Source organism: Phacochoerus africanus, chromosome 10 (assembly GCF_016906955.1).
Source record: "Phacochoerus africanus isolate WHEZ1 chromosome 10, ROS_Pafr_v1, whole genome shotgun sequence".
Classification (NCBI taxonomy): domain Eukaryota; kingdom Metazoa; phylum Chordata; class Mammalia; order Artiodactyla; family Suidae; genus Phacochoerus; species Phacochoerus africanus.
Window position 1 is genome coordinate 1,013,923 of NC_062553.1, and position 23,163 is coordinate 1,037,085.

General features: G+C 61.9%; 1 protein-coding gene across 2 annotated transcripts; it reads right to left on the reverse strand.

Annotated features, from left to right (window-relative positions):
• Positions 1–238: 238 nt before the first annotated feature.
• On the reverse strand, positions 239–21,602 carry NELFA (negative elongation factor complex member A). 2 transcript variants are annotated; one of them, XM_047798323.1, is made up of 11 exons: positions 21,287–21,602; positions 6,554–6,725; positions 5,111–5,272; positions 4,119–4,208; positions 3,061–3,191; positions 2,888–2,957; positions 2,689–2,777; positions 2,034–2,356; positions 1,225–1,502; positions 1,025–1,124; positions 239–878 (listed from the first exon to the last, which is right to left on the reverse strand). In XM_047798323.1, the coding sequence occupies exons 1-11, from the start codon at positions 21,494–21,496 to the stop codon at positions 599–601; spliced, it is 1,905 nt and encodes a 634-aa protein (XP_047654279.1). In that variant the 5' UTR covers positions 21,497–21,602; the 3' UTR covers positions 239–598. The 2 variants fall into 2 exon arrangements, with proteins under 2 accessions (XP_047654279.1, XP_047654280.1); XM_047798324.1 differs by having other exon boundaries at positions 2,034–2,145; positions 21,287–21,601.
• Positions 21,603–23,163: the final 1,561 nt, after the last annotated feature.

A 23,163-nucleotide genomic window follows, 5' to 3' on the forward strand; every position in this document is an offset into this window, starting at 1 on the left:
AAAGGTGGCTTTTCCATCGTGAGGAACAGCCCTCGCCCTTGAAGGTGCCGCGATGGGGGAGGAGCTGAGCCCCGGGCCTTGGTCCTTCTCGTGACTCCAGAGTCTTTGATGCCCCCCCCGCCCCCCGCCCAAGGAGTAACCCCTGGGCTGACCCCAGCAGCACCCGCCCCGAGGGGGACCGGGCCCCCAGGCCCCCAGAGCAGTGAGGTCGAGCTGGCCAGAAACACAGCTCTGGTGCTTTCTTTAGAAAAGCTGAACTTTAATGACTCAGGTCGTTTTCACAATGGAAACAGGTGACCGACCCAGGGACTGGGCTCAGAGGCTCGCGACTGTACAAAAGACACATACAAACCCCGCGGTGGCGCCTGCGGCCCGGGCCCGCCCCGCCCTCAGCGCCCCCTTTGGTCCCTCGGCCTCGTGGGGCGGGGAGCGCGCTGCTCCAGCGAGGAAGGGCCTCCCCCCAGGCGGGCGGAACTTAAGAAAAATAAAAAAGGTCCGTCTACCAGGCAGAGCTGTCGCTAAGATCAGGAAGTTACAACTTTTTTGGCCAAGTTGAACATTCAAAAAAGTAAGATTGAATCCAAAAAAGTGCCTCAAATCACACACAAGGGAACCCACCCACATTAAAATTTAAAAACCGAGTCCAAAACGCCCCAGGGACACGGAACCTAAAGCCGAGGCGGCGGCGGGGCCCTAGGACGCGTTGGCCATGGGCTTGTACTTCTTGAAGCGCGTCCACTGGCCCGTGGCGTAGTTCATCTCGAACACCGTGTCCACCAGCATGGTGGTGCTGCCCTGGCCGTCCGACTTGGGCAGGTCCTCCGTGTGCTCGCTCAGCTTGATCTGGATCACGTCGCCCTGCTCCTGGCACGGGTTCTCTGCGGGGGGCGGGGGCGGGGGTCGCTGGGAGGGGGGGGGGCCTGGGGCCGCAGAGCCGCACCCCCCCCCCCCGCCCCAGCCCTGCGGGACCCGTGTCCCCCCACCCCCACCCCCCCGCCGTCCCCCACCCGGCCCGCGGACCCACCTCGGGAGCCGGCCATGAAGCCCAGGATGAGGGCCTTCTCGGGCCGCGTGACCTTGTTGGCCGTCTTGAACATCTCCTGCGCAGCGAACATCTGCTCCCTCTGCGGCGGGGAGCGGGTGTGGGTGCCGGGGCCCCGCTCGCCCACCCCAGGCACAGCCGCACCCCAGCCGCGGGGCCGCAACCCCGCCCCGCCCGCCTACCGTGAGCGACAGGTTCTTCTTGGGCTGCTGCTGGGCAGGGGGCTGGGCCTGGGGGGCCACCATGGCCACCGGAGGCGTCTGGGCGGCGGGGGCGACGGCTGGGGGCGTGGTGGGCGTCAGGGGCGAGCTGGGCGCAGGGGGCACGGGGGCGGCAGGGCTCGGGCCACTGTTGTACATGGGCGCCCGCTGCTTGAACTGTGTGGGCAGCGCGGGGCTCGGGGCACTGGGCTCCTCGGGCGGCCGGCTGGCCTGCAGGCTGGCTTCCCGGGAAGATGGGGCTGCAAGCGAGGTGCGGCCTGGTGAGAGGCCTTGACGACGGAGCCCGCACAGCCCCTACGGGGCACCGGGGCCAGGGTGGCGCTGCCAACTGGACAGTGGGCAGAGGCCACAGGCAGACCAGACGTCCAGGCTCTGGTCCCCTTCTGGCCTGGGGACCAGCTCCCCAGCCCCAAGCCGGCCCTGCTGAGAGGCCAGAAGGCAGGTCCCGGGATCCAGCCCTGCCGGACCCCCAGGGCCCCCTCCCGGGGCCGGGCTCCTGCCTGGCAGCACAGCTGAACCCAGGGAGGAAAAGCCTGGGCACAGCCCACAGGACTACGCTTCAGACACCTTCCTTCTGAACTGGGGGCTGAGATGCGCTCCTGTCGCCGCCCGGGGAGGGGGGGGGGCAGCTACCGTGTGGCCCGGGAAGGCGCAGAGCAGCTGGGAGCGCAGGTTTAGTGCCCCGCTGCCAGCAGCAGGGCTGAGGAAAGAGACGCGGGACAGAGGGCCTGACACCCAAAGAAGCGCCACGTGGGCGACTCCCTGCTCACCTGGCGGGGTCTCGGAGCTGGGGATGTAGGACGAGGCCGGGACCGCGCTGGGCGTGGCGGGCAGGTAGCTGGTGGAGGGCAGCGCAGGCTCGCTGCTCAAGGACCCGAGTTTCTGGAAGACAGAGGCCGCGGCTCCGCACGCGCTGCCCCAGACCTGGCGCTGCCGGCTCCTGTGGGCCTCGGTGCCTCCAGTGCCGCAGCAGCAGCAGGACGGGGCACTGCTGTGCCCACAGGAGGAGCCTGGAGCAGCCTCGGGGGCCGCTCCTGCGGTTTGTGGAGCCTCCCATACCAGCCGTCTCCAAGAGAAGCTCAACGATGTTTTTCTTGCCACAAAAGCAAAGGCGTTACGAGAAATAAGAGGCAAGTTGCCTGACACCCAGAAACGACTGACAGCGACAAGGTGTCACATGGTGCCTGGCGGTCCAGCCGCCCGAGGGCAGGCAGGACTGGCTCCCGCGGGCAGACCAAGGCCTTCCGAGCAGCAAGGCCCAGGCCAGCCCTCCCGCGAGGCCTGCCCAGCCACCTCGCCGGACGGAGAGGACCCGCCAGGGAGCACGGTGCGGCCAGGGCCACGCCTCCGCCACGGCCGCTCGTCTGTCCTCCAACAGGACCCGCTCCAGCGGCTGAGCAAGGACCAGGGGGCCCGCAGCCCTACCTGTGTGGACACCAGGCCGGCCGCGTAGTCCGGGGTGGCGTTCTCCACGACCGTCTCCTCCTTGGCCGGCTTCTCCACCACCTCTGCATCTGCCGGCAGAGCAGTGGCCTCAGCGCCCTGGCGGCCCCCCCCGGGCTCAGAGGGACAACAGGCGGCACAGGGGACGAGCCCGAGACAGAGACGCGGCCCAGATACACACCCAGCGTCTTGCGCCGCCGCTTCGCCTCCCGGCCGGCGCCCACCATGTCCAGCTCCGAGATGTCCAGCAGCTGCCGAGACAGAGGCCCGCGCTCAGCCCGGCACGCGGGGCAGGGCCCTGGGAGCAGAGCCGCCGGGGTGGGGGGCGGGGGGCGGGGGCAGGGGGGCGCCCACCTTCACGCCCCTCTCCTTCCGCAGCGGCGTCCGCGACGGCGGGATCGGGGTCCGGTTCCCGGCGGGGCTGAAGACGCTGGGGGCGGTGGGGCTCCTGAAGGGCGCCTGCTTCGGGATGCCTTTGAGCGGGGCTGTGGGCGGCGGCCGGTCAGGGCCCAGCGGGCAGCAACTCGTCCGCCCCGTCACGTCCGCCGTGCCCCAGCTCGGCCCCTGCCGCCCACGAGCCCGGCAAGCGCTCCCGAGGACTCGCCGCATCTCCGCGAGGGCAGGGGAGGCGACACCCGAGACGCTGGGACCCCAGACCCACCCTCCCGAGCGGGGGTCAGCCTGCCCCGAAGAGCGGGGCTGTGGGACCCGATGGCACCACAGCCGAAGAGGACCTCCTTGGCAGAGACACGCCTGCAACCTCCCCTTCCGCACACCTCCCGGTAAAGGGGCCCGTGGCGGGCTGGCAGCCCCCGCTCTGCAGCCGGACCCGCACCCTCCCCGCCCAGGCCCAGACCTGTCACAGGGACGTCACCTGACACAGGGAGGTGCTCCCTTCTGAACGGGGCCTGTCCCCTGCCCACTCCTGAGGTCACGCGTGGCCCCGGGGCAGGGAAGGAAGCTGTCTCGGGGGACCAGCACGTGGGGACAGAAGGGACGTGACAGTGACGGCCCGTGTCAACCTGATGCGCCGGCCAGGCCTCCTGGGTGACGGCCGGCCCAGGGGAGCCTCCCTGCGGCTCCGGGGGGCGGGCATCTGCCGGTCCCACCTGCCTCCTTGCCTGTCCGGCAGCCTGGGGCCCTGCCACGCAGGCCACGCGGAGCTGGGGGCACGGCCGTCTGCGAAGCCCCTGCAGGACCTCCCGGCACCCCGCGCCCGCGGTCTCAGAGCCCCGGGCCCCCAGCCCTGGGGCACCCGGAGGCGGCCGAGCGCAGTGCAGCAGCAACAGTGCGCAGAGGGGCTGTCCTGTCCCCGGCAGCCGGCAGGGCCCGCAGCACAGCAGCAGGCCTCCGCGGGCGAGGGACGGCGTGGCTCTGGGCACCCTCGGCGCAGACCCGGGCCCGGGCCTTACTCGTCGTGTCCATCTTGCGGAGCAGCCCGCGGCCCTTGGCGTGGAAGGGCACGCCCGCGCTCCTCTTCAGCTGCTGCGCGGTCTCGGTGGCTGCAAGGAGGGGTGGGTGTCAGTGCTCCCCGCAGCGACAAGGTGCCCGTCGCCGTGGAGGGACGGATGGCGTCCCTCCGTCTGAGTTACAAGGAAGCTGGAAGGACTGATGCACAGACACACATCAGCTGTGGGACGAGAGGCCCAAGTTCAAATGTCACAACTGCATTTTCTGAGCAGGAAAGTCCACCCTCAGTGAACAGAGCCGCTGAGGCCGCACCTCCCAGAGACAAGGGGCGAGGCTGGCACAGAACGTGGCAGAGCTGAGCTGGGGGGGGGCAGGGGGCGGGCAGCCCCCGGGGCGCCCTCGCTGGCGGTCGGTAGGCATGAGCCAGCACCTCCCTTCACAGACGTGGAACCATGAGGCAGGAAACAAGGGACCCTCCCCACAGCAGGGGACACAGCCCCACGCCAGCACCTGGCCTGGCAGGTGCAACCACTGACCACGTGGAGGGTCTGAGGAGCTGAGCAAACCCCAGGGAGCTGCCCAGGAGCCCGAAGCCTGCACTGCGCGCTGCCAGCTCCATGAAGCCGCGGAGCGGGGCTGACCCCAGGGCACGTCCACCCGGAACAAGAGTCCCCAGGGCTGCTGTGTTTTATCTGGATTCTTTGAAAACGGGGCATCGAAGAGCTCCCTTGTGGTGCACAGGTTAGGGATCTGGCATCATTACTGCTGCGGCGAGGGTTCAATCCCCTGACCCAGGAGCTTCTGCATGCCGCAGGCACGGCCCCCCCCCCCCCAAAAAAAGAAGACAACTTAGGTACCGTAACCCCCCGAAGAAATCTAAAAACAAAAGCTCCAGGCCTAAGACAGGCGCGGTTTGCTTGGCCGGCGGTCTTGCCACGGCGGCTGGGCTTCCCCGGGCAGCGCCCCGCCCAGACCCGCGCCCTCGGGCACTCACATTTCTGCAGGAGCTCCGCCCTCAGCGTGGCGCTCTTCGGCTTCCTTTTCAACTGAAAGTGTTTCACCGGGGGCGTGAGGGGCCCGGCCAGGGTGGTCAGGGCGTTTTTATTCAGGTACTGGCACTCCAGCGGGAGCATGGCCGAGGCCTCGCACTCGTTCACTGCCCGTTCAAGAACCAACACGTTAGGAGGTGCGTGTCGCACAGGCCACTGTGTTCACAGCTCACGGGAGACGACAACCCACAACCTGGCAGGTGGCGCCTCTGCTTGGATCTCAAAACCGAAACAAGCATCCCCGGCCTGCCGCCACCCAGCCAGCCCGGCTGCCACGCTGGCCCAAGGTCCAGGACAGCAGGACCCCTGGGAGCTTTTTAAAGTCAGAGGCGCCTGCCCGCCCCCCCCCCCCCCCCCCATCACCGGACTTGCTGAGGGGCTGGCACCACAGAGGCCCGTCAACACAGCCCCTCTGGAAGGTGCTCTGTGCACCTGCTAGAGCAGCAGCAGAGGGGGCACAGGCCCACGGCCCCCTCATCAGGGGCCTCTCCTGGCCGCATGAGAAGCCCCAAGCCTGCTGCCCAAGTCGGTAACGAGCTGCCCTGGAGGGAAAGCACGGGCCAGCCCAGCCCTGCTCCGGGAGACAGGGGCAGCGTCGGGGCGGGCCCCTCCCAGCCGAGGGAGGGCACCCGGGTGGCCTGGACCTGTCTGGACCCTCGTCAGGGGGGATGACCAGGACAGGGACAGCTTGGGTCTGCACCCCACTGCTCTGGGGGTGCCCACGCAGTCCGTGGGCAGCTGCAAATCGAGTGAAAGCCGCGGTGTGGGCAGTCAGGCTGAGCTGAGAAGAGGCACTGGAGGCCACTCGTGGGTGGCGGGCACCGGCCCTGCCGCCTCCGTCTTTAAGGGGCTGCAGCTGCAATGCTCCCGCTGGGAGAGGGACCCGCGTGGCGGGGGGACAACGCACCTCATCGTTCCGAGCTTTTGAGGACGATTTGCAAATGTTTTCTGAGTAGTTTTCAGCTCATGTTCTAAAGAATGTAAACTAATGATGTTTTCAACACATACGCGCGTCTGTTCTGCGCCAGCGAGTGTTCTAGGCCCTGGAGGTACAGCCTGAATTGGCAGAGTTCGTGTCCTCAGGGAGCCAAGTGGGGAGAGAGCATGTGTGCACGTGAAAATAAGTAAAGGGGGCGCTGGGCACAGCAGGCACCCTGGGCACAGCAGATGCCCTGGGGAAGGAGCACACGGGCTGCTGTTTTCAAAGATGCGCAAGATGCCACCTGGCAGCGGGTGGGCGCGCGTGTCTACGGGCACGTCTCAGGAGCACAGCACGTGCACACAGCGCACACGACCTAATGCTCTCAAGGCCAAACTCATCTCAGACGGGGCGTTTTAAAGAAACCCACCTCCCCCGCTGCAGCACAGGCCAAACACACTCAACCTACCCTTTTCTCTCAGTTCTCCTAAGATATCCTGAACGTTGGGGTTCTGCTCTTCGAGGTCGAGGTTCAGGGAGCCGGTATCAGGAAAGGACTTCAGGATGTCAGCCACCATGAGGACCCAGGGGTCCGAGTCCAGGGTGGCCAGCTGGATGATCTCCGTGAGTGCGCCCTTCATCTGCCGAGGAAGGACAGGGGACAGTCCTGGTCGCCCGCCCCGTCCTGCCGTCTCACAGGGCCGTGTCCTGCCTCTGCAGCCTTGGCCCCCGCCCCAGGGCCATCCATCCCTGGCCGCCCGTCTCGGCCAGGCTGCAACGCCCAACCCCCCCGCCCTGGCCTGCGGACCGTCCTGCCCGGGGCAGCCGCTTCCCCCCTGCCCCCGGCCTCCCGGCGGCTGCAAGTGCGGGACAGCAGGAGACAGGCCCCGAGGGAGCAGCCTGTTCCAGCTCCCGAAACGCCTCTCTCGGCACCTGCTGCTGAGGCCCCCAGAGTGCGTGGAGCCCGGCCAGGTGGCGTCGGGGCCCTGAGGCAGGCGGCGCTGAGCCCTGTTCCACGCCTTGCTGCCCAGGCTCCGATGTGGCAGGAAGGCAACCAGGAGTGGCAAGCCACCCTCCAGCAGGGCTGCGGGGCCAGGGAAGAACCCGGAGGAGGCGGCTGCTAGAGGACCAGGGCCACGCCCGGCCGGAGCCGCACCCCTGCCCGCATCCCCTCCCTGCGAGGCTGGATCCTCCTCCCAGGGCTGCGCGGAGCCCAGAGCCCGGCTCCCGTGGCACTGCCCGCTGTCCTGCCACAGTCACTGCTGTCTGAGAGTCCCGAGAGCTGAACGGCCCTCTGCGTGCCTCCCTCCCCAACCCAAGCCCTGGGCTCCACCTGCCTGCTCACTGGCCTGGGCCTTGGCCCAGCAGCCCACTGCCCTCGGGATTCAGGCAGGCCCAACCTGCCTGGGGAGCCCCCATCCCCACCCGTGCGGCCAGAGCCCACCCGGGCTGGGCCCAGTGTCCCAGAGTCCCCACCAGCCACGCCTGACGTCGGGGGGGGCCCTCCTGTAGGCTACGCACAGGATCCACAGGCTCAGTGCCAGCTGACCCAGTTCCAAAGGCCTGTCTCTCAAAATGCAGGGAAATGTGCTCTTTTGAAACGCAGCAAAAACAGGAAACGTCTCGTGACGTTTGCGGCAGACAGCTTCTAGATGACGTTACGGAAAAATAAACCCATCTCCCATCTTTCCCCTTTCATCCGCTGAGCTCTAAACCCTCCTACGTTACAAACATCAGGCTTGAAGGGTAGAGCACCTCCCGGTCAGCCACGGGGGCGCGAGGGGTCCAGACACGTCCCTGGCAAACTAACACCGCGTCAAGAAGGAAAGCGGCTTCGGAACCCAAGTCCCACGTGACGCGGCTCCCCAGAAGCAGCCCCCTCGGCGGTGGCCCCAAAGCACCCAGAACAAGAAGCAAACAGACAGCCGGCCGTGCGGAGACCAGGGGAGGCCGCGAAGGTCACTGACGCGGGCCAAACGTGGGTGCCGCCTCCCGCCTGTGACCCGAGGAAAAACAGGTGACACCAGCCACGGGGTGGGGACGTGGGAGGCCTGACGCCACGGCCGGGGCTCCTCAAAGAGACCAGCCCGTCTCCTCGGGACCCTGCCGCACTCCCAGGTGTTGACCCAAAGAACTGAACAGTCCGCCCCAAAACAGGGAATGAATGGCTGGGGTTTTTTGTCTTTTTAGGGCCGCACCCTCGGCATATGGAGGCTCCCAGGCTGGGGGTCTGATCGGAGCTGCAGCTGCCGGCCTGCACCACAGCCACAGCCACGCCAGATCTGGGCCATGTCTGTGACCCACACCGCAGCTCACAGCAACGCTGCAATGAGCCAGGCCAGGGATCGAACTCGCATCCTCGTGGACACGAGTCGGGTTCTTAACCCGCTGAGTCCCGAGGGGAACTCCGGAATGGCTGTCTTCATAGGAGCCAAAAAGTGGAGCAACCCCATGCCACCACCTGTGCAATGGAGGGTTTATCGGTGTGTCGGCTACTGTTTGGCAAGAAAAAGCAGCACCAACTGCGTGACAGCATGGGTGAGCCTTCCAAACGCAAAGCTCCGTGAAAGAAGCCAGACACGAGGGAGCACACACGTGCGAACTGTCCAGAACAGGTAAACTCCGACGCAGGAAGCGGGGCGCCGGCCCCACAGCTGAGCGGGGAGGGAGTGGCTGCCGGCGGGCAAAGGGTTTCCCCCTCCGTGTGGCGCAAACATGCTGTGTTAAACAGTTGTGACGACGGCATGTTGTAAGCGCACCAGAATCAGGGATCTGGACGCTTCAGGTTTTATTCATTCACTTTTTTGCTTTTTAGGGCTGCACCTGCAGCACACAAAGTTCCCAGACTAGGGGTGGAGTCAGAGCAATCGCCGCCGGCCTACACCACAGCCACAGCCACGTGGGATCCGAGCCGCGTCTGCGACCCACACCACAGCTCACAGTGACACCGGGTCCTTACCCCACTGAGCGAGGCCAGGGACCGAACCCGCGTCCTCATGGACGGGTTCGTTACCGCTGAGTCACAACGGGAACTCGGTCTGCACACTTTACAAGAATGGGTCCCACGTGACTATCCCAGCCGGAAAATCTGTACAAGGGAAGGGGGCAGGGGGAGCTCAGGGCGAAGCTTAGTCCGAACCCACAGGCTGGCCTCACACCCAGGCTCCTGCCTGGAACCCAGAGAACGTGTCTGCGCCTGCGGGCAGGGGCCTCCCCAGCCCTGGCCGAGCATCGTGTCACCAGGCGGCACAAGTCCGAGAGCCCAGGAAGCGCGGCTGAGATGGAGGCAGCGGGCCGGCAGGACAAGGACAGGCCTGTCCCCGGAGCAGGGCTCGTCACCCGGGACACGGCTCCAGCCCTCCCTCGCTGGGAGCTCCCGTGAGCGCAGGGGGAGCCCGGGGCCTGGAGGAGGCAGCGGAGGAGCCGCCACGGGGTTGACGGCTGGCGGCGCCCTGCGGGGACAGCACCGCCAAACGCCAAAGGAAGGACATGAGGAGCTCGCATCGCGGTGCAGCGGAAACGAACCCGACTAGGAACTGTCAAGTTGCAGGTTCAATCCCTGGCCTCGCTCAGTAGGTTAAGGATCCGGTGTTGCCATGAGCTGCTGTGTAGGCTGCAGAAGCGGCTTGGACCCCGCGTGGCTGTGGTGCAGGCCGGCGGCTACAGCTCCGATTAGACTCCTAGCCTGGGACCCTCCATATGTTGTGAGTGTGGCCCTAAAAAGCAAAGAAGAAAAAATAAGGACAAAAAGCAGAGAACCGAGTCAGAGACACAGCACGACCACAGCTGACGAAAGCAATAAAAAGACCACACCGAGAAACAGACCCGAGATGCGGTGAAATCTTTGGGGATGCACTACGGTGACAAGGAGCCCCAGCAAGGCCTGAGTGGGTGACACGGTGGCCAGTGCCCTCAACAGCACAAAGACGGACACCCCTCAGTAACGCTACACACCCGGGGTGACCCTGCTCACACCGCAGAGCTCCGTCCTCAGAGCCGGACGCTCTGAGCCTCAACGTCCTGTGCGAGGGTCACGAAACAAAACCAAGAAAAAGGTAAAGGAAGAGGGGAGAGGGTCAGCTCCACGGACGATCGAGTCGGAAAGGCCCCGGGATCAGCCCCGTCCTCCCCGCTCGCTTTACGCCCAGATAAATGCCAAATGGACCGCATCCCAATTTGAGAAATCAGACTAAGAAGAGCACCGGGGGATTACGCCCAGATAAATGCCAAATGGACCGCACCTCAATTTGAGAAATCAGACTAAGAAGAGCACCGGGGGAGTTCCCGTCGTGGCGCAGTGGTTAACGAGCCCGACCAGGAACCATGAGGCTGCGGGTTCGATCCCTGGCCTCCCTCAGCGGGTTAAGGATCTGGAGTTACTGTGAGCTGTGGTGTAGGTCGCAGACGCGGCTCGGATCTGGCGTGGCTGTGGCTGCGGTGTAGGCCCGGGGCTACAGCTCCAATTGGACCCCTAGCCTGAGAACTTCTACATAACCACAGAATGCGGCCCTAAAAAGACAAAGAAAAAAAAATTTAGAAAATAAAAAAAGCACTAGAAGAAAACTTACACGTGTCTCTTCTGCATGACTGCTGAGTAAGTAAGTAACCGCTTCTGTGGTTAGGATTCTAAACCAAAGAGCCATCAAAGACACGAGTTCGAATTTTGCTACCTAAGTATTTTTTGCACGGAAAACTACAAAAAAACCTCCAAATCCCATAAATGTTACCGAGAGAGACAGCAAGCTGGGTGAAAAAAAACAGTTGCAACTTCTATCCCAGGCAATTAAAAAACCCACACATGAGTGTGTTTATGTTTTATAAATATCTATATTTATTTATTTAATTTTTTTTGGTCTTTTGGCCATTTCTTGGGCCGCTCCCGCGGCATATGGAAGTTCCCAGGCTAGGGGTTGAATCGGAGCTGTAGTCACCAGCCTACGCCAGAGCCACAGCAACGCGGGATCTGAGCCACATCTGCAACCCACACCACAGTTCACGGCAACGCTGGTTCCCTAACCCACTGAGCAAGGCCAGGGATCGAACCCACAAGCTCATGGTTCCCAGTCAGATTCGCTAACCACTGAGCCACGACGGGAACTCCTAAATATCTGTATTTATAACACAAAGGACAGACGTGTATTGATCCTACAGGTCAAATTTTAAAGTTTATCATGAGGAAGATGATTTTAAAATGGATTTAACGTAAGAGAAATGCAAAATAAACCCAGGAGGAGACAGGTCCCCCTGAGAGAGGGGCAGAGCAGGCTGACCGGGGGGGCCGGCCTGGGAGGGCAGGCAGGAGGACAGTGAGGGGCTTTGGGGCCCACGACAGCGTGGCCACCCCCAGGCCGGAGAACGCGCTACCAGCAGGGCTGGCGTGGCCACCCTGGGGCTCGGCCCTGGAACAGGCCTGGCAGGAGCGACCCCGTCCAGGGAGCAGGGACCACACAGGCTGTGAACGGAAACCAGCACAAGCTCCGCTGCAGTCACCTCGGGGACACGCGTCACCATTCCCGCCGCCCGAGCCTTCTGCCCGACCGGCTAGCACGTCCAACAAGTCACCGCCCCGGGACCTCGTCGCCGAGAGCGATCGCTGCCGCCCGAGCCCAGCATCGGGGACGGGAGACCAGGTGGGTTCCGCAGGAGAACCAACGCGGCTCCTGCCCGCGCTCCAGGGGGCGGACCCCTGATGACCGGGCACCCCCGCCACGCGGGGCCCGGCCCAGCCGGGTGCTGGGGCACAGACAAGACACAGCGGCCTCCCCAGCGCTCTCTGTGAGCGAGCACGCGCGTGTCCCCCGCCCGCAGGCTCGAGGCGTGGGGCCTGGGCTCCCGCTGGGGCACGGCCTCGGTCCCCGGCCTGGCAACTCTCTCCGCGGCAGGAGCAGCCGGCACAGGGGCGAGGGAGGCCGCCCTGGATCCCGGGGCCAGTAGCCTCCGAGCGTGACCTCTGCAGACAGGGCCTGCGCGAGGCCGAGGTCAACAGGACGAGGTCGTCCGAGTGGCCTCCAGCCGCCAGCACCTCGCGCAAGGGGGAGACCTGGGCGCAGACCCCCGCGCGGGGAGGACCACGTGAGGGCGCGGGCCGGGAGGACAGAACACCGGAGCCCCGAGGGTGGGAAGAGGCGTGGATGTGACCTCCGGCCACTCAGAGCTGTGGCGGCACATTCCTGCTGCGGAGACGCCCGCTCTGCGGCCCCCTGCTCACTGCAACCCCAGCAAAGCACCAGCAAACAAGCCGGCCCTGACGGACTGCCGCACGTCCCCCCAAGTTCACGTGCGGACACCCGCGTCTCCGGGAGGGGCTTCGGGCGGCCGCGAGTGAGTGGGGTTGGTGTGCAGCAGCCCAAGGGGAAGAACACAAACGAAGCAAAGAAGGAAAACTGAGGAAGACGTGCCAACATAATCCACATCCACTGAAACACCCCCCATCCGGACTCTTTACAGAGGAGATGCAGGGCGGCAAGACAGACAGGAGCCCGACCTCAGGAGCTCCCGTCGGGGCTCAGCAGAAAATGAACGTGACTAGTATCCATGAGGACGCAGGTTCGATCCCCGGCCTCGCTCAGTGGGTTACGGACCCGGCGTTGCCGTGAGCTGTGGTGTGGGTCGCAGATGCGGCTCGGATCCCGTGTTGCTGTGGCTGTGGTGGAGGCCGGCAGCTACAGCTCCGATCTGACCCCTCGCCTGGGAACCTCCATATGCTGTGGATGTGGCCCTAAAAAGACAAAAAAAAAAAAAGAGCCCAACCTCAGTCGTCACCACGGGGACTTAAACTGAAACCTATCGGAGTATCTGCAATCAAAAGGAGCTGCCACCCTCCTGGTGGGGCAGTGAAACGAAGCGAGGGCCTGGGAGGCGGCTGGGCAGCTTCCTACCCCAGGACTGGCCATCCCTCTCCCAGGCGCCCCGCTGGAGAAAGGGCGGCGGCAGCGCCCACGACCGCTCAGCAGAAGGCAGGCGCCTCTAACACCCACGACACGCGCGGGAATCGCCAGACCAAAGAGCAGCAGGGGACTCCAACACTCCAGGAAATGCCAAGCAGGCTGGGGCGACAGCAGCAGATCAGAGCCGAGCTTCGCAGCCCGGGGAAGGGACGGGGAGACGGCAGCCGCTGCGCCGGCTTCACAGGCGTGCGCGTCAAAGGAGGGCCGTCCCCGTCGGGGACACGTCCGACGACGAGGCCCGACGACGAGGCAAATCTCTGAGCCAACGGCACGCGCGCTGCGCAACACGCCGAACCGGACCGGGAGCGTTCCTGCTTCTGGGGAACGTGGGAGTCTGGCCGGCAACGAGAGAGACGGCAACGTGACCAAGAGCACGGGAGGGCGAGGGGAGACAGACGCTGCCCGCATTCCCCGGGGGAAGGAGGCGATCTCCACAAATCCTGAACGGGGGAGCTCCCGTCGTGGCTCAGTGGCTAACGAATCCCACCAGGAGCCATGAGGACGCGGGTTCAATCCCTGGCCTCGCTCAGTGGGTTAAGGACCCCGCATCACTGTGGCTGAAGCGTAGCCTGGGAACGTCCATATGCTGTGGGTGCAGCCCTAAAGACACACACGCGCACACACACGTGCACACACGCACACAAAGTGGGATGTTTCAAAGTTTCCCAGACCCTGTGATTTTTTTTTTTTAAGGCTGCACCCACAGCATATGGAAGTTCCCGGGGCCAGGGACTGGATCCAAGCCGCGGCTGTGGCAACACCAGACCCTTTCACCCCCCGCGCCTCTACAGCAACCCAAGCCACTGCAACTGCAACTCTGTCTGTTTTAGGGCCACACCTGCGGCATATGGAGGTTCCCAGGCTAGGGGTCGAACCGGAGCAGCAGCTACCGGCCTGCACCACAGCCAGGCAGGACCTGAGCCACATGTGCAACCTACACCACAGCTCACGGCAACGCCAGATCCATCCGCAACCCACAGATCAAGGCCAGCGATCAAACCCACAGCCTCACAGATACCATCAAGTTTGCAACCCACTGAGCCACAGGAGGAACTCTGCTTTTTATTTTTATTCATCTTTTTGGCCATGATGGCAGCAAGAAGTCCCTAAGCCAGGGATCAAACCCTCACCACAGCTGTAACCAGAGTCACAGCAGTGACAACGCCAAATCTCTAGCCTGCCGAGCCACCAGGGAACTCCGGGCCTGTGACTTTCGGGCTACAGAGACTCTCAGTGAAGAAGAAGGGTAGGTCCTGCAAATCCGCAGCTGTGGCGTGTCCCTGGGGAAACACTGTGTCTTGGTCACTGGGCAGCTGGCCTGACCTGTTTGTCATCCCAGGGGATAGAGAGACAGCCATCCCGGCCGCGCGTTTCTGGACTAAGACTTCCCGAGGCCGTCAGTCACCCCGGACACCACCCCTCCGACCTCCTTTGGTGGCGGAGTTAAGGCCTCAGACAAGAGGGTCACTGGTTTTGCTCAGCACGGCCTTTACCCTTTCCTCGGCGCCCTTCTGAATACGGCGCACGCGTCACGAAGTCAGGACTCAGGCCCCACGGCCCTGCGGCCAGCAGCCCACCGCTCTGCGCTGCCTCCCGCTGCCCCCACTTCCCTCAGCAAGGGGAAGGTGCCTGGAGAGCAGGGCCTGACGCTTCTGCACCCCTGGGTAAACTACGCCACTGGGTCACTAGCCTCCCCTTCCTCCTCCACGGTGAGAGCTAAGCGTGGCTGTCTACTGAGGGGCTTTTAAGAGGAGAGACGCATCACGAAGTAAGCGGGCGGATCTCGAGGGCCATCGGGGACCGCAGGTGCAGGGCCCGGGCCCCGGCCCGCCAGCCGCGCCCCTTTCGCAGCCCGGCCCAGCCTCAGCGTGGGCGACTCCTTCGGGCGCCCCTGGAAGCCCGAGGACAGCAGGGATGTCGATGACGCCGCCGCCGGGCACTCAGCCGGGCTGGGTCTTGCTGCCAGGCGGGTGGCCGCCAAGGCTGGGCCTACGGCGACGGGCCATCGGAGCGAATGGGGACACGATCGCCAGAGAAAGCCGGGCGTGGACCTCGATGAGCCACAACGGCAGACGACAGGAAGGTCCCTCCACTGCGACAACGGGTGGAGGCAAACGTGTCCGCGTGCAGAGTGGAGGGGACAAGGGACGAGGCTGGATGGGGAAGCGGCAGATGGACACTCAGCCCCGGCAGCCGGCAGCGCACTCTCGGCCAGAGGCAAAACCAACGCGCCGCCGCCGTCCCCGCGCCCACAGCTCCTCCACCCGGCGGCTGCTCCTGGCTCCGCACGGTCTTCCCTCGGGCTCTCGGCACTCGGCTGAAACCCGCTGGGGCTGGGGGACTTCCCTGGGGCCAGGTGGCACCGGCCTGGATCCAATTCCCTTCTCACTGTGTATTGTTTGGGTTTTTCGGTTTTTTCCGTATTTTAAGGGCCGCACCCACAGCACACGGCTCCCAGGCCAGGGATCAAATCGGAGCTGCAGCCGCCGGCCTACACCACAGCCACAGCAACACAGGATCCGAGCCGCATCTGCGACCTACACTAGAGCTCGTGGCAACACCGGATCCTTAACCCACTCGGCAAGGCCAGGGATCGAAGCCGCATCCTCATGGATGCTAGTCGGGTTCGTTAACCACAGAGCCACGATGGGAACTCCTGTATGTTTGTTTTGTTAACTGTCTCCAAGGGGTACTTCGAGGTCAATGACAGAGCCAAGCAAAAGAAAAAAAAGGAAGGGAGGAGGAAAGAAATACGAGCTGTAGCAGGTGTATAATGCTTCTGTTTATCTTTTCCTCCTTCTTCAGTCCTGAGACACAGAGAAGTTCCCAGGCCAGGGATCAAACCAGCGCCTCCACAGAGACAGGCCGGCTCATTAACCCGCTGTGCCACAGCGGGAACTCCCTGCACCGTTTGCCGTTACATGTCCAGCCAAGAAGTGCTTAGACACCAGGTCAAGAGTTCTTCTCGGTGTGTCTGTGACGAATCTCCGGATGAGATTAACCCCTGAACTGCAGTGAAGCCGCTGCCCTCCCTAACTCAGGCAGCCCTCATTCGATCACCTGAAGGCCTGAACACACCAAAGAGGCAGCACTGGCGTTCCCGTCGTGGCTCAGCAGTTAGCAAACCCGACTAGCATCCATGAGGACGCGGGTTCGATCCCCGGCCTCGCTCAGTGGGTTAAGGATCCAGTGTTGCCGTGAGCTGCAGCGTAGGTCACAGACACAGCTCAGGCCCAGTGTTGCTGTGGCTATGGTGTAGGCCAGCAGCTGCAGCTCTGATTCAAGCGCTGGCCTGGAAACCTCCATGTGCCGCAGGTATGGGCCTTAAAAAAAAAAAGACCTATGGTTCAGCTCTCCTGGGTCTCCAACTTGCTGGCTACAGATCCTGGGACTTTTCAGGAGACATGTGGGCGCGCCATCTCCTTTTAATGCAAACCTCTCTCCCTCTCTTTCTCTAGACAGCACACACAGCACAATGAGGCAGCTCGGGCTATGCGTTCCGACCCCCTGCGGTGCCCTGGACAACAGTGTTGGGGCACGGACGTCCCTGTCAGCTGGTCCCACATCAAAAGCTTCACCTTCAGAATGACAGCCCTGAGGTATCAGACCCTTAAATGACTGACAGTAATTAAGGTAAGTGCAGGTTCCCATCATGGCTCAGCGGTTAGCAAACCCGACTAGTATCCACGAGGATGCAGGTTTGGTCCCCGGCCTCGATCAGTGGGTTAGGGAATCCAGGTTGCCGTGAGCTGTGGTGTCGGCGGCAGACACGGCTCGGATCTCGTGTGGCTGTGGCTGTGGCGTAGGCCGGTGGCTACGGCTCTGATTCGACCCCTAGCCGGGGAACCTCCATGTGCTGCGGGAGTGGCCCTAAAAAGACAAAAAATTCAAGTTAAAAACAAAAATAAAACGTAGTCTCAAAATGCATAAAGCAAAAGCTCATAAAACTGTAAGGACCAGATAAATCCATAACCATAACAGACATAAACACACCCTGACATTAACCGATTTTAAAAAGTTTGTGTGGTTTTTTTTGTTTTCTTTTTGCCTTTTCTAGGGGCCACTCCCGAGGCATATGGAGGGGCCCAGGCTAAGGGTCTCATCGGAGCTGCAGCCACCGGCCTACGCCAGAGCCACAGCCACACGGGATCCGAGCCGCGTCTGCAACCTTCACCACAGCTCAGGGCGACGCCGGATCCTTAACCCACTGAGCAAGACCAGGGATTGAACCCGCAACCTCATGGTTCCTAGTTGGATTCGTTAAAACCACTGCGCCACGACGGGAACTCCTTAAAAAAGTTTTTAATCAGTAAGACTGTCGTATGGCTGTACAACCCGATTAAATGACCTGACTTAATGCACACGGGCAATGGCCCACAGACCTAAACACGCTTCTCAGGCTCATTTTCAATGTTTACAAAAACAGTACATTTTGCCATTAAGAAAATCTCGAATTTCAAACGACAATTAATTAATATAGACTACCTTCTCTGACAAGCACTCGGTCTAGCTAGAAATCACTAGTAGAAATGTAACTAAAATTTCTCCCCCTCCCGTGTAAGGAAATTAAGAAACTTTTCTAAATTACAAAGGGTCATCATAGAAATTACAATGTATTGTGACTTGGTGATGGTGACACTATTTATCCACACTTGTAGAATGCAACCAAAGCTGTGACTAGAAAAAAAACAATCTATGACATAATATGTACATCATAGAAAAGAAAAAAAGGCTGAAAAATGAGGACATCCCTAAGAGATCAGAAAGAGAACAAGATAAATACAAAAAAAAAGAAAGAAAATAAAGTACAAAAACTGTGCAACAGAAAACACAAAGTCAAAAGTTGACACTTTGAAGTCCTGTACGAGTGACAGCCACCTGGTGAGACGAATCAAGGGAAAAAAGAGTTCCCGTCGAGGCGCGGTGGTTAACGAATCCGACCAGGAACCATGAGGCTGCGGGTTTGATTCCTGGCCTCGCTCAGTGGGTTAAGGATCTGGCGTGGCTGTGGCGTAGGCTGGCGGCTACATCTGCGATTCAACCCCTGGCCCGGGAACCTCCATGTGCCGTAGGAGCGGCCCAAGAAATGGCAGAAAGACAAAAAAAAAAAAAAAAGGGGAGTTCCCACTGTGGTCCCGCAGCACCAGGACACAGGCCTGACCCCTGGCCTGGCACAGTGGCTTAAAGGATCTGGCGCTGCCAGAGCTGCAGCCTAGGCCACAGCTATGGCTCAGACTGATCCCTGGCTTGGGACCGCCACACGCCTCAGGGTGGCCAAAAATGAAAAAAGAAAAGAAAAGAAAGAAAAAGGGAACATCACCACACATGCTTCCAATGCTAAAAAGATGGGAGGATGTTATCATCTGGATGCTAATACATTTGAAATTCTAGTGGAAACCGCCAAGTCACTAGAGAATATACAGCACCTGGACAATTTCACTCAAGATCACACGCCGTGGAGTCTCCCTAAAAAGACGAAACTGAAAAAACGTAACATCAAACACCAATACTCGAAATCTTCCCGTCAAGAAAATCCAGGTCCCAGACAGCTTCACGACTAAGTTCGGCCAAACACTCAGAAGAAACGATTCCGGGAGCTCCCATCACGGCTCAGCGGTAACGAATCCAACTTGCATCCATGAGGATGCGAGTTCGATCCCGGGCCTCGCTCAGCGGGTTAAGGATCCGGCGTTGCCGTGAGCTGTGGTGTAGGTCGCAGACGTGGCTCGGATCCCATGTTGCTGGGCTCTGGCGTAGGCCAGTGGCTACAGCTCCAATTAGGCCCCTAGGCTGGGAACCTCCATACGCTGAGGGTGCGGCCCTAAAAGACAAAAGACAAAAAAAAAAAAGAAAAGAAATGAAAAAAAAGACACAAAATTTCTATTCAAAACATCACCATAATCCTACAGGTAAAACGACCAAGTCAGGTCGACCTCAGGAATATGCCATTCTGTAAAAGTGGCAACCACGTGTCCACAGACTTTCTAAACACCGGGTAAAATTCAACATTCATTCATACTTACAACTACCACACTGGTTACCCGAAAGCTAGGTTCACCTCTTGGTGGGTGTGGAGCCCGAAGACACGACGAGGGAAAGCTGAGAAGAAAGGACGCCTGACCTGGGGCGAGCAAGGGGGTCACTGGGGATCCCTCCCGAAGCCGAGTCTCCCCAACAGCGGAGCTGGGGAGGCTTGAGGCTAGGGTCACACGCGCTTTCAGCAGGGGGTTGGGTGGTCAGCAGAGCACCTGGGAGGGGCCCTGGTGGCGGCAGAGCCCAAGGACACCTGTCCGTCCCTCCGCCTGAGCAGAAGCCGGGCTGTGCGCCGTCGCGAGGCAGGTGTCGCCACTGCTTCTCCCTGGCCTGCTCCCTCGCGTCCCGAGCACCACGAACTGCTGACACCTGTGCGAGGCCAAGCTCGGGAGCCAGGCTTAGATCACAGGTCGGCTTCGGCCAAAGACAGCGTTTGCTTGTTTCCAGCTTTGGCCACGAGCACAGGTCAAGCATGGTCAATAAACACGTCAGAGGGGAAATAAACGCACACGCATCCCAGGCCGAGTTCCAGGAAGGCTCTGAGAGGTGAGAGGCACACTGTACCTCTGGCAAGACAAGAGGGAGTTCCCTCTGCCCCCCCTCGGGAAACATCACCTAAACAAGAGAAGACTGGCCCCAACCTTAAGGGGGACACAGGAGGAGGAGCACACCTGTTTAGCTACAGTGAGGGCGTCTGCGGAGCCAAAGATCTCATGAAGAAAGCCAAGCAGCACCCACTGGAGCGGACACCCCAGCAGCTGAGGAGCCTGTGTGGTCACGGCAGCGGCTCGGGCTGCTGCTGTGGGGTCTGACCCCGGCCGGTGACGATCCACATGCCGAGGGGGGGGGTGGGGGCGACACACAACGGGAAGAAATGCAGGACACACCTAGGTGAGGAAGACTGCTCTTCAGAGGTCCTGCCGCGGCTCGGCGGTACCGAGCCCGACTGCCATCCATGAGGATGCGAGTTCAACCCCTGGCCTTGCTCTGTGGGTCCAGGCCCCAGCGTTGCCGAGAGCTGGGGAGTAGGTCACAGGTGTGGCTCGGATCCTGGGTGGCTGTGGTGTAGGCCAGCACCTGCAGCTGCGATTGGACCCCTGGCCTGGGAGCCTCCATGTGCTGCAGGTGCAGCCCTTCGGGGGGGAAAAAAAAAAAAAAAAAAAAAGACTGCTCTTCAAAATGTATGTATTAATTTGTATTTATTTTTGGCCGCACCCCCTGGAATGCGGAGGATTTAACCCTCGCCTCAGCAGGGACCGGAGCCGCTGAAGTGACAGAGGATCCTCAGTCCTTTGAGCCACAGAGAACCCCCCCAAAATTTATTTTTTCACAAGGGAGTTCCCATCATGGCTCAGTGGTTAACGAATGCGACGAGGGACCGTGAGGTTGCGGGTCAGTCTGGCCTCGCCCGGCGGGTCAGGGGTCCGGGGTCGCCCGGAGCTGCGGGGGGCGTCGCGTTGCCGTGGCCGCGGTGCAGGCCCGAGGCTAAGCTCCGATTAGACCCCTGGCCTGGGAACCTCCACCTGCTGCGGGTGCGGCCCTAAAAAGACAAAAACAAAAAGTAAATAACATAAAAAACTCCGCCAAAGCAGCGGAAAGCATGCCCTCGGGGATAAACAAAACCAAGCAAAAAAGGGACAAACAAGTCACAAGAAAAGAACCTCGAAGAAGGAAGAACCGCAGGCAGCGACGCCCAACCACACGGTCCTCGGAGCACCGACGGGGACGGCGCAGGGACAGCCACGGCGCAGCGTCCCCGCCACCAAAGGGACGGGCGCGCCCACCCGCCCACGCGGAACACGCAGCGCCCGACGCCCCGCTCGCGGGCCCGACCCTGCGAAGCGCACCGCCGCCGACGCGCCGCCGCCAACGGCCCCGAGGCTGGGGCGAAGGGCGCCGCGGCTCCCGGCGGCGGGCGCGCCGCGAGGACGCGTTGGCCGCTCGGGGGGGGCGACGGCAGCCTCGACCCTCCGCGCAAACGTGATGAATTCACCGTGACGGGAAAGGACCGGACGGCAAGGGCGCCAGACCCGCGCCCTCGGCGGCACGAGCGCGCGGCGGGCAGCGGCGGCCGGCGGGGGCCCCGAGGGGAAGCGGCGGCCGAGCCCCCGGCCCGCGCGCCCCGGCCCCGGCCCGGCCCGGCCCTGCCCGGCCCGGCCCCGCCGCGCTCGCTGGGCCCGGGGGCCCCAGGGGCCCGGAGGGTCCCCCGCCGCCCGCCTCACCTCGTCCACCGTGCGGCGCGGGAGGTGCAGCGTCCCAAGCAGCAGCTTGAGCTTCACGGCCGACGAGAGGCCGTGGAAGCAGAGGCGGATGTTGTCGATGACCGCGGCCGTGAGCAGGGACGCGATGCTGGGCGGCGCCCACAGCTCGTCGGTGGCCCCCAGCTTGTTGTGCAGCCACAGGCCCGTGTCGCTCTCCCGCATGGACGCCATCTTGGGGGGAAAAAGCCGGGCGCCGCCGAGCCGGCATCTTATGAGGACACCTACGCGCTCGCTACGAGGACCCCCAACATGGCGGCGCCCGCCCGGCGAGCCGCGTGACGTAACGGCGGGGCGGGGCCTCGGCGAGACGCTTCGTGGCGGCGCCGAGGGGGGGGGGGCCCACCGGCCGCCGTAACGCAACATGGCGGCGCCCGCGGCCGGCTCTGGGCGGCCTCGGAAGATGACGTCACAGGGCGGGCGACCCCAGGGCTGGCGCTCGAAGGCGCCCGTCCGCGCCGGTTGGCCAGGGCACCCGGCTCCGCCGCTCCGGACCGGCGCTTGCGCGTGGTGGCCGCGCAGGCCGGGGGAAGCCGTGGCCTGGGTCCCGTGGCGGTCAGGAGGCAGGCCCCGGTCGGCTTGTCCTCCGCGGGGCCCCAGAGGCGGGGGGGCCTGCGCCACTAGGAGCGCCGAGGTCGCGGTCAGGAGGCCGCCTAGGGAATCCTGCGCAAAGAGCCAGCGGGAGCCAGCTTTCGCGGTCCCCCGGCAGACCCCCACCCCGTGCCGGGCGCTGGCCCGGGCGCTGGCCCAGGCGCTGGGGGTGCAGAGCGAGCCCTTGCGGGGCCCGCGACGCGAGGAAGTGGGCAGACGCTGACGGGTGCTCGCTTACTTCCAGGAAACCTACGTGTCGGTGATTCCAGGACAGTTCGGTGTCGGTTAAACGAAACTTGTTTTCATCATCAAAAATTAATCTTAGGGAGTAATGAAAACAGACAAAAGTAAACAAATGGGACCTAGTTAAACGTTTCGCCCAGCAAAGGAAACCATAAACAAAAAGCGCACAGAATGGGAGAAAATATTTGCAGCTTAAGCAACGGACAGGGAATTACTCTGCAAAACATACAAGCATCTCCTGCAGCTCAGTATCCAACCAACAACTCAATCAAAAAGTGGGCAGCGGATCTAAACACATTTTCCCAAAGACATACAAGGGCCAAAAACACATGAAAAGATGCTCAGCATCACTCATGATTAGAGAAATGCACATCAAAACCACCATGAGGCACCACCTTACACCAGCCAGAACGGCCATCATCAAAAAGTCTGCAAACAATAAGCGCTGGAGAGGGTGTGGAGAGAAGGGAACCCTCTGACACTGCTGGTGGGAACGTAAATTGGTGCAAGCACTGTGGAAAACAGGATGGAGATTCCTCAGAAAACTAAACAGAGAAAAAACTACCATTTGATCCAGCAGTCCCGCTCCTGGGCATCTATCCAGAGAAAACCATCATTTGAAAAGATATGTGTACCCCAGTGTTCATAGAAGCAATTTTTTTTGTCTTTTGTCTTTTTTTAGGGCCACACCTGCAGCATATGGAGGTTCCCAGGCTAGGGTCTAATCAGCTGTAGCTCCAGCCTACACCACAGCCACAGCAAGGTGAGATTTGAGCCTTATCTATGACAGACACAAGTCATGGCAACAGCAGATCCTTAACCCACCGAGCAAGGCCAGGAATCGAACCCACAATCTTAGAGTTCCCAGTTGGATTCTTTTCCACTGCACCATGATGGAACTCTGATAGCGGCACTATTTATAATAGCCAAGACAATGGATGAGGTACCTACATACAATGGAATATTACTCGGCTGTAAAAAAAGAATGAAGTAATGACGTTTGGAGC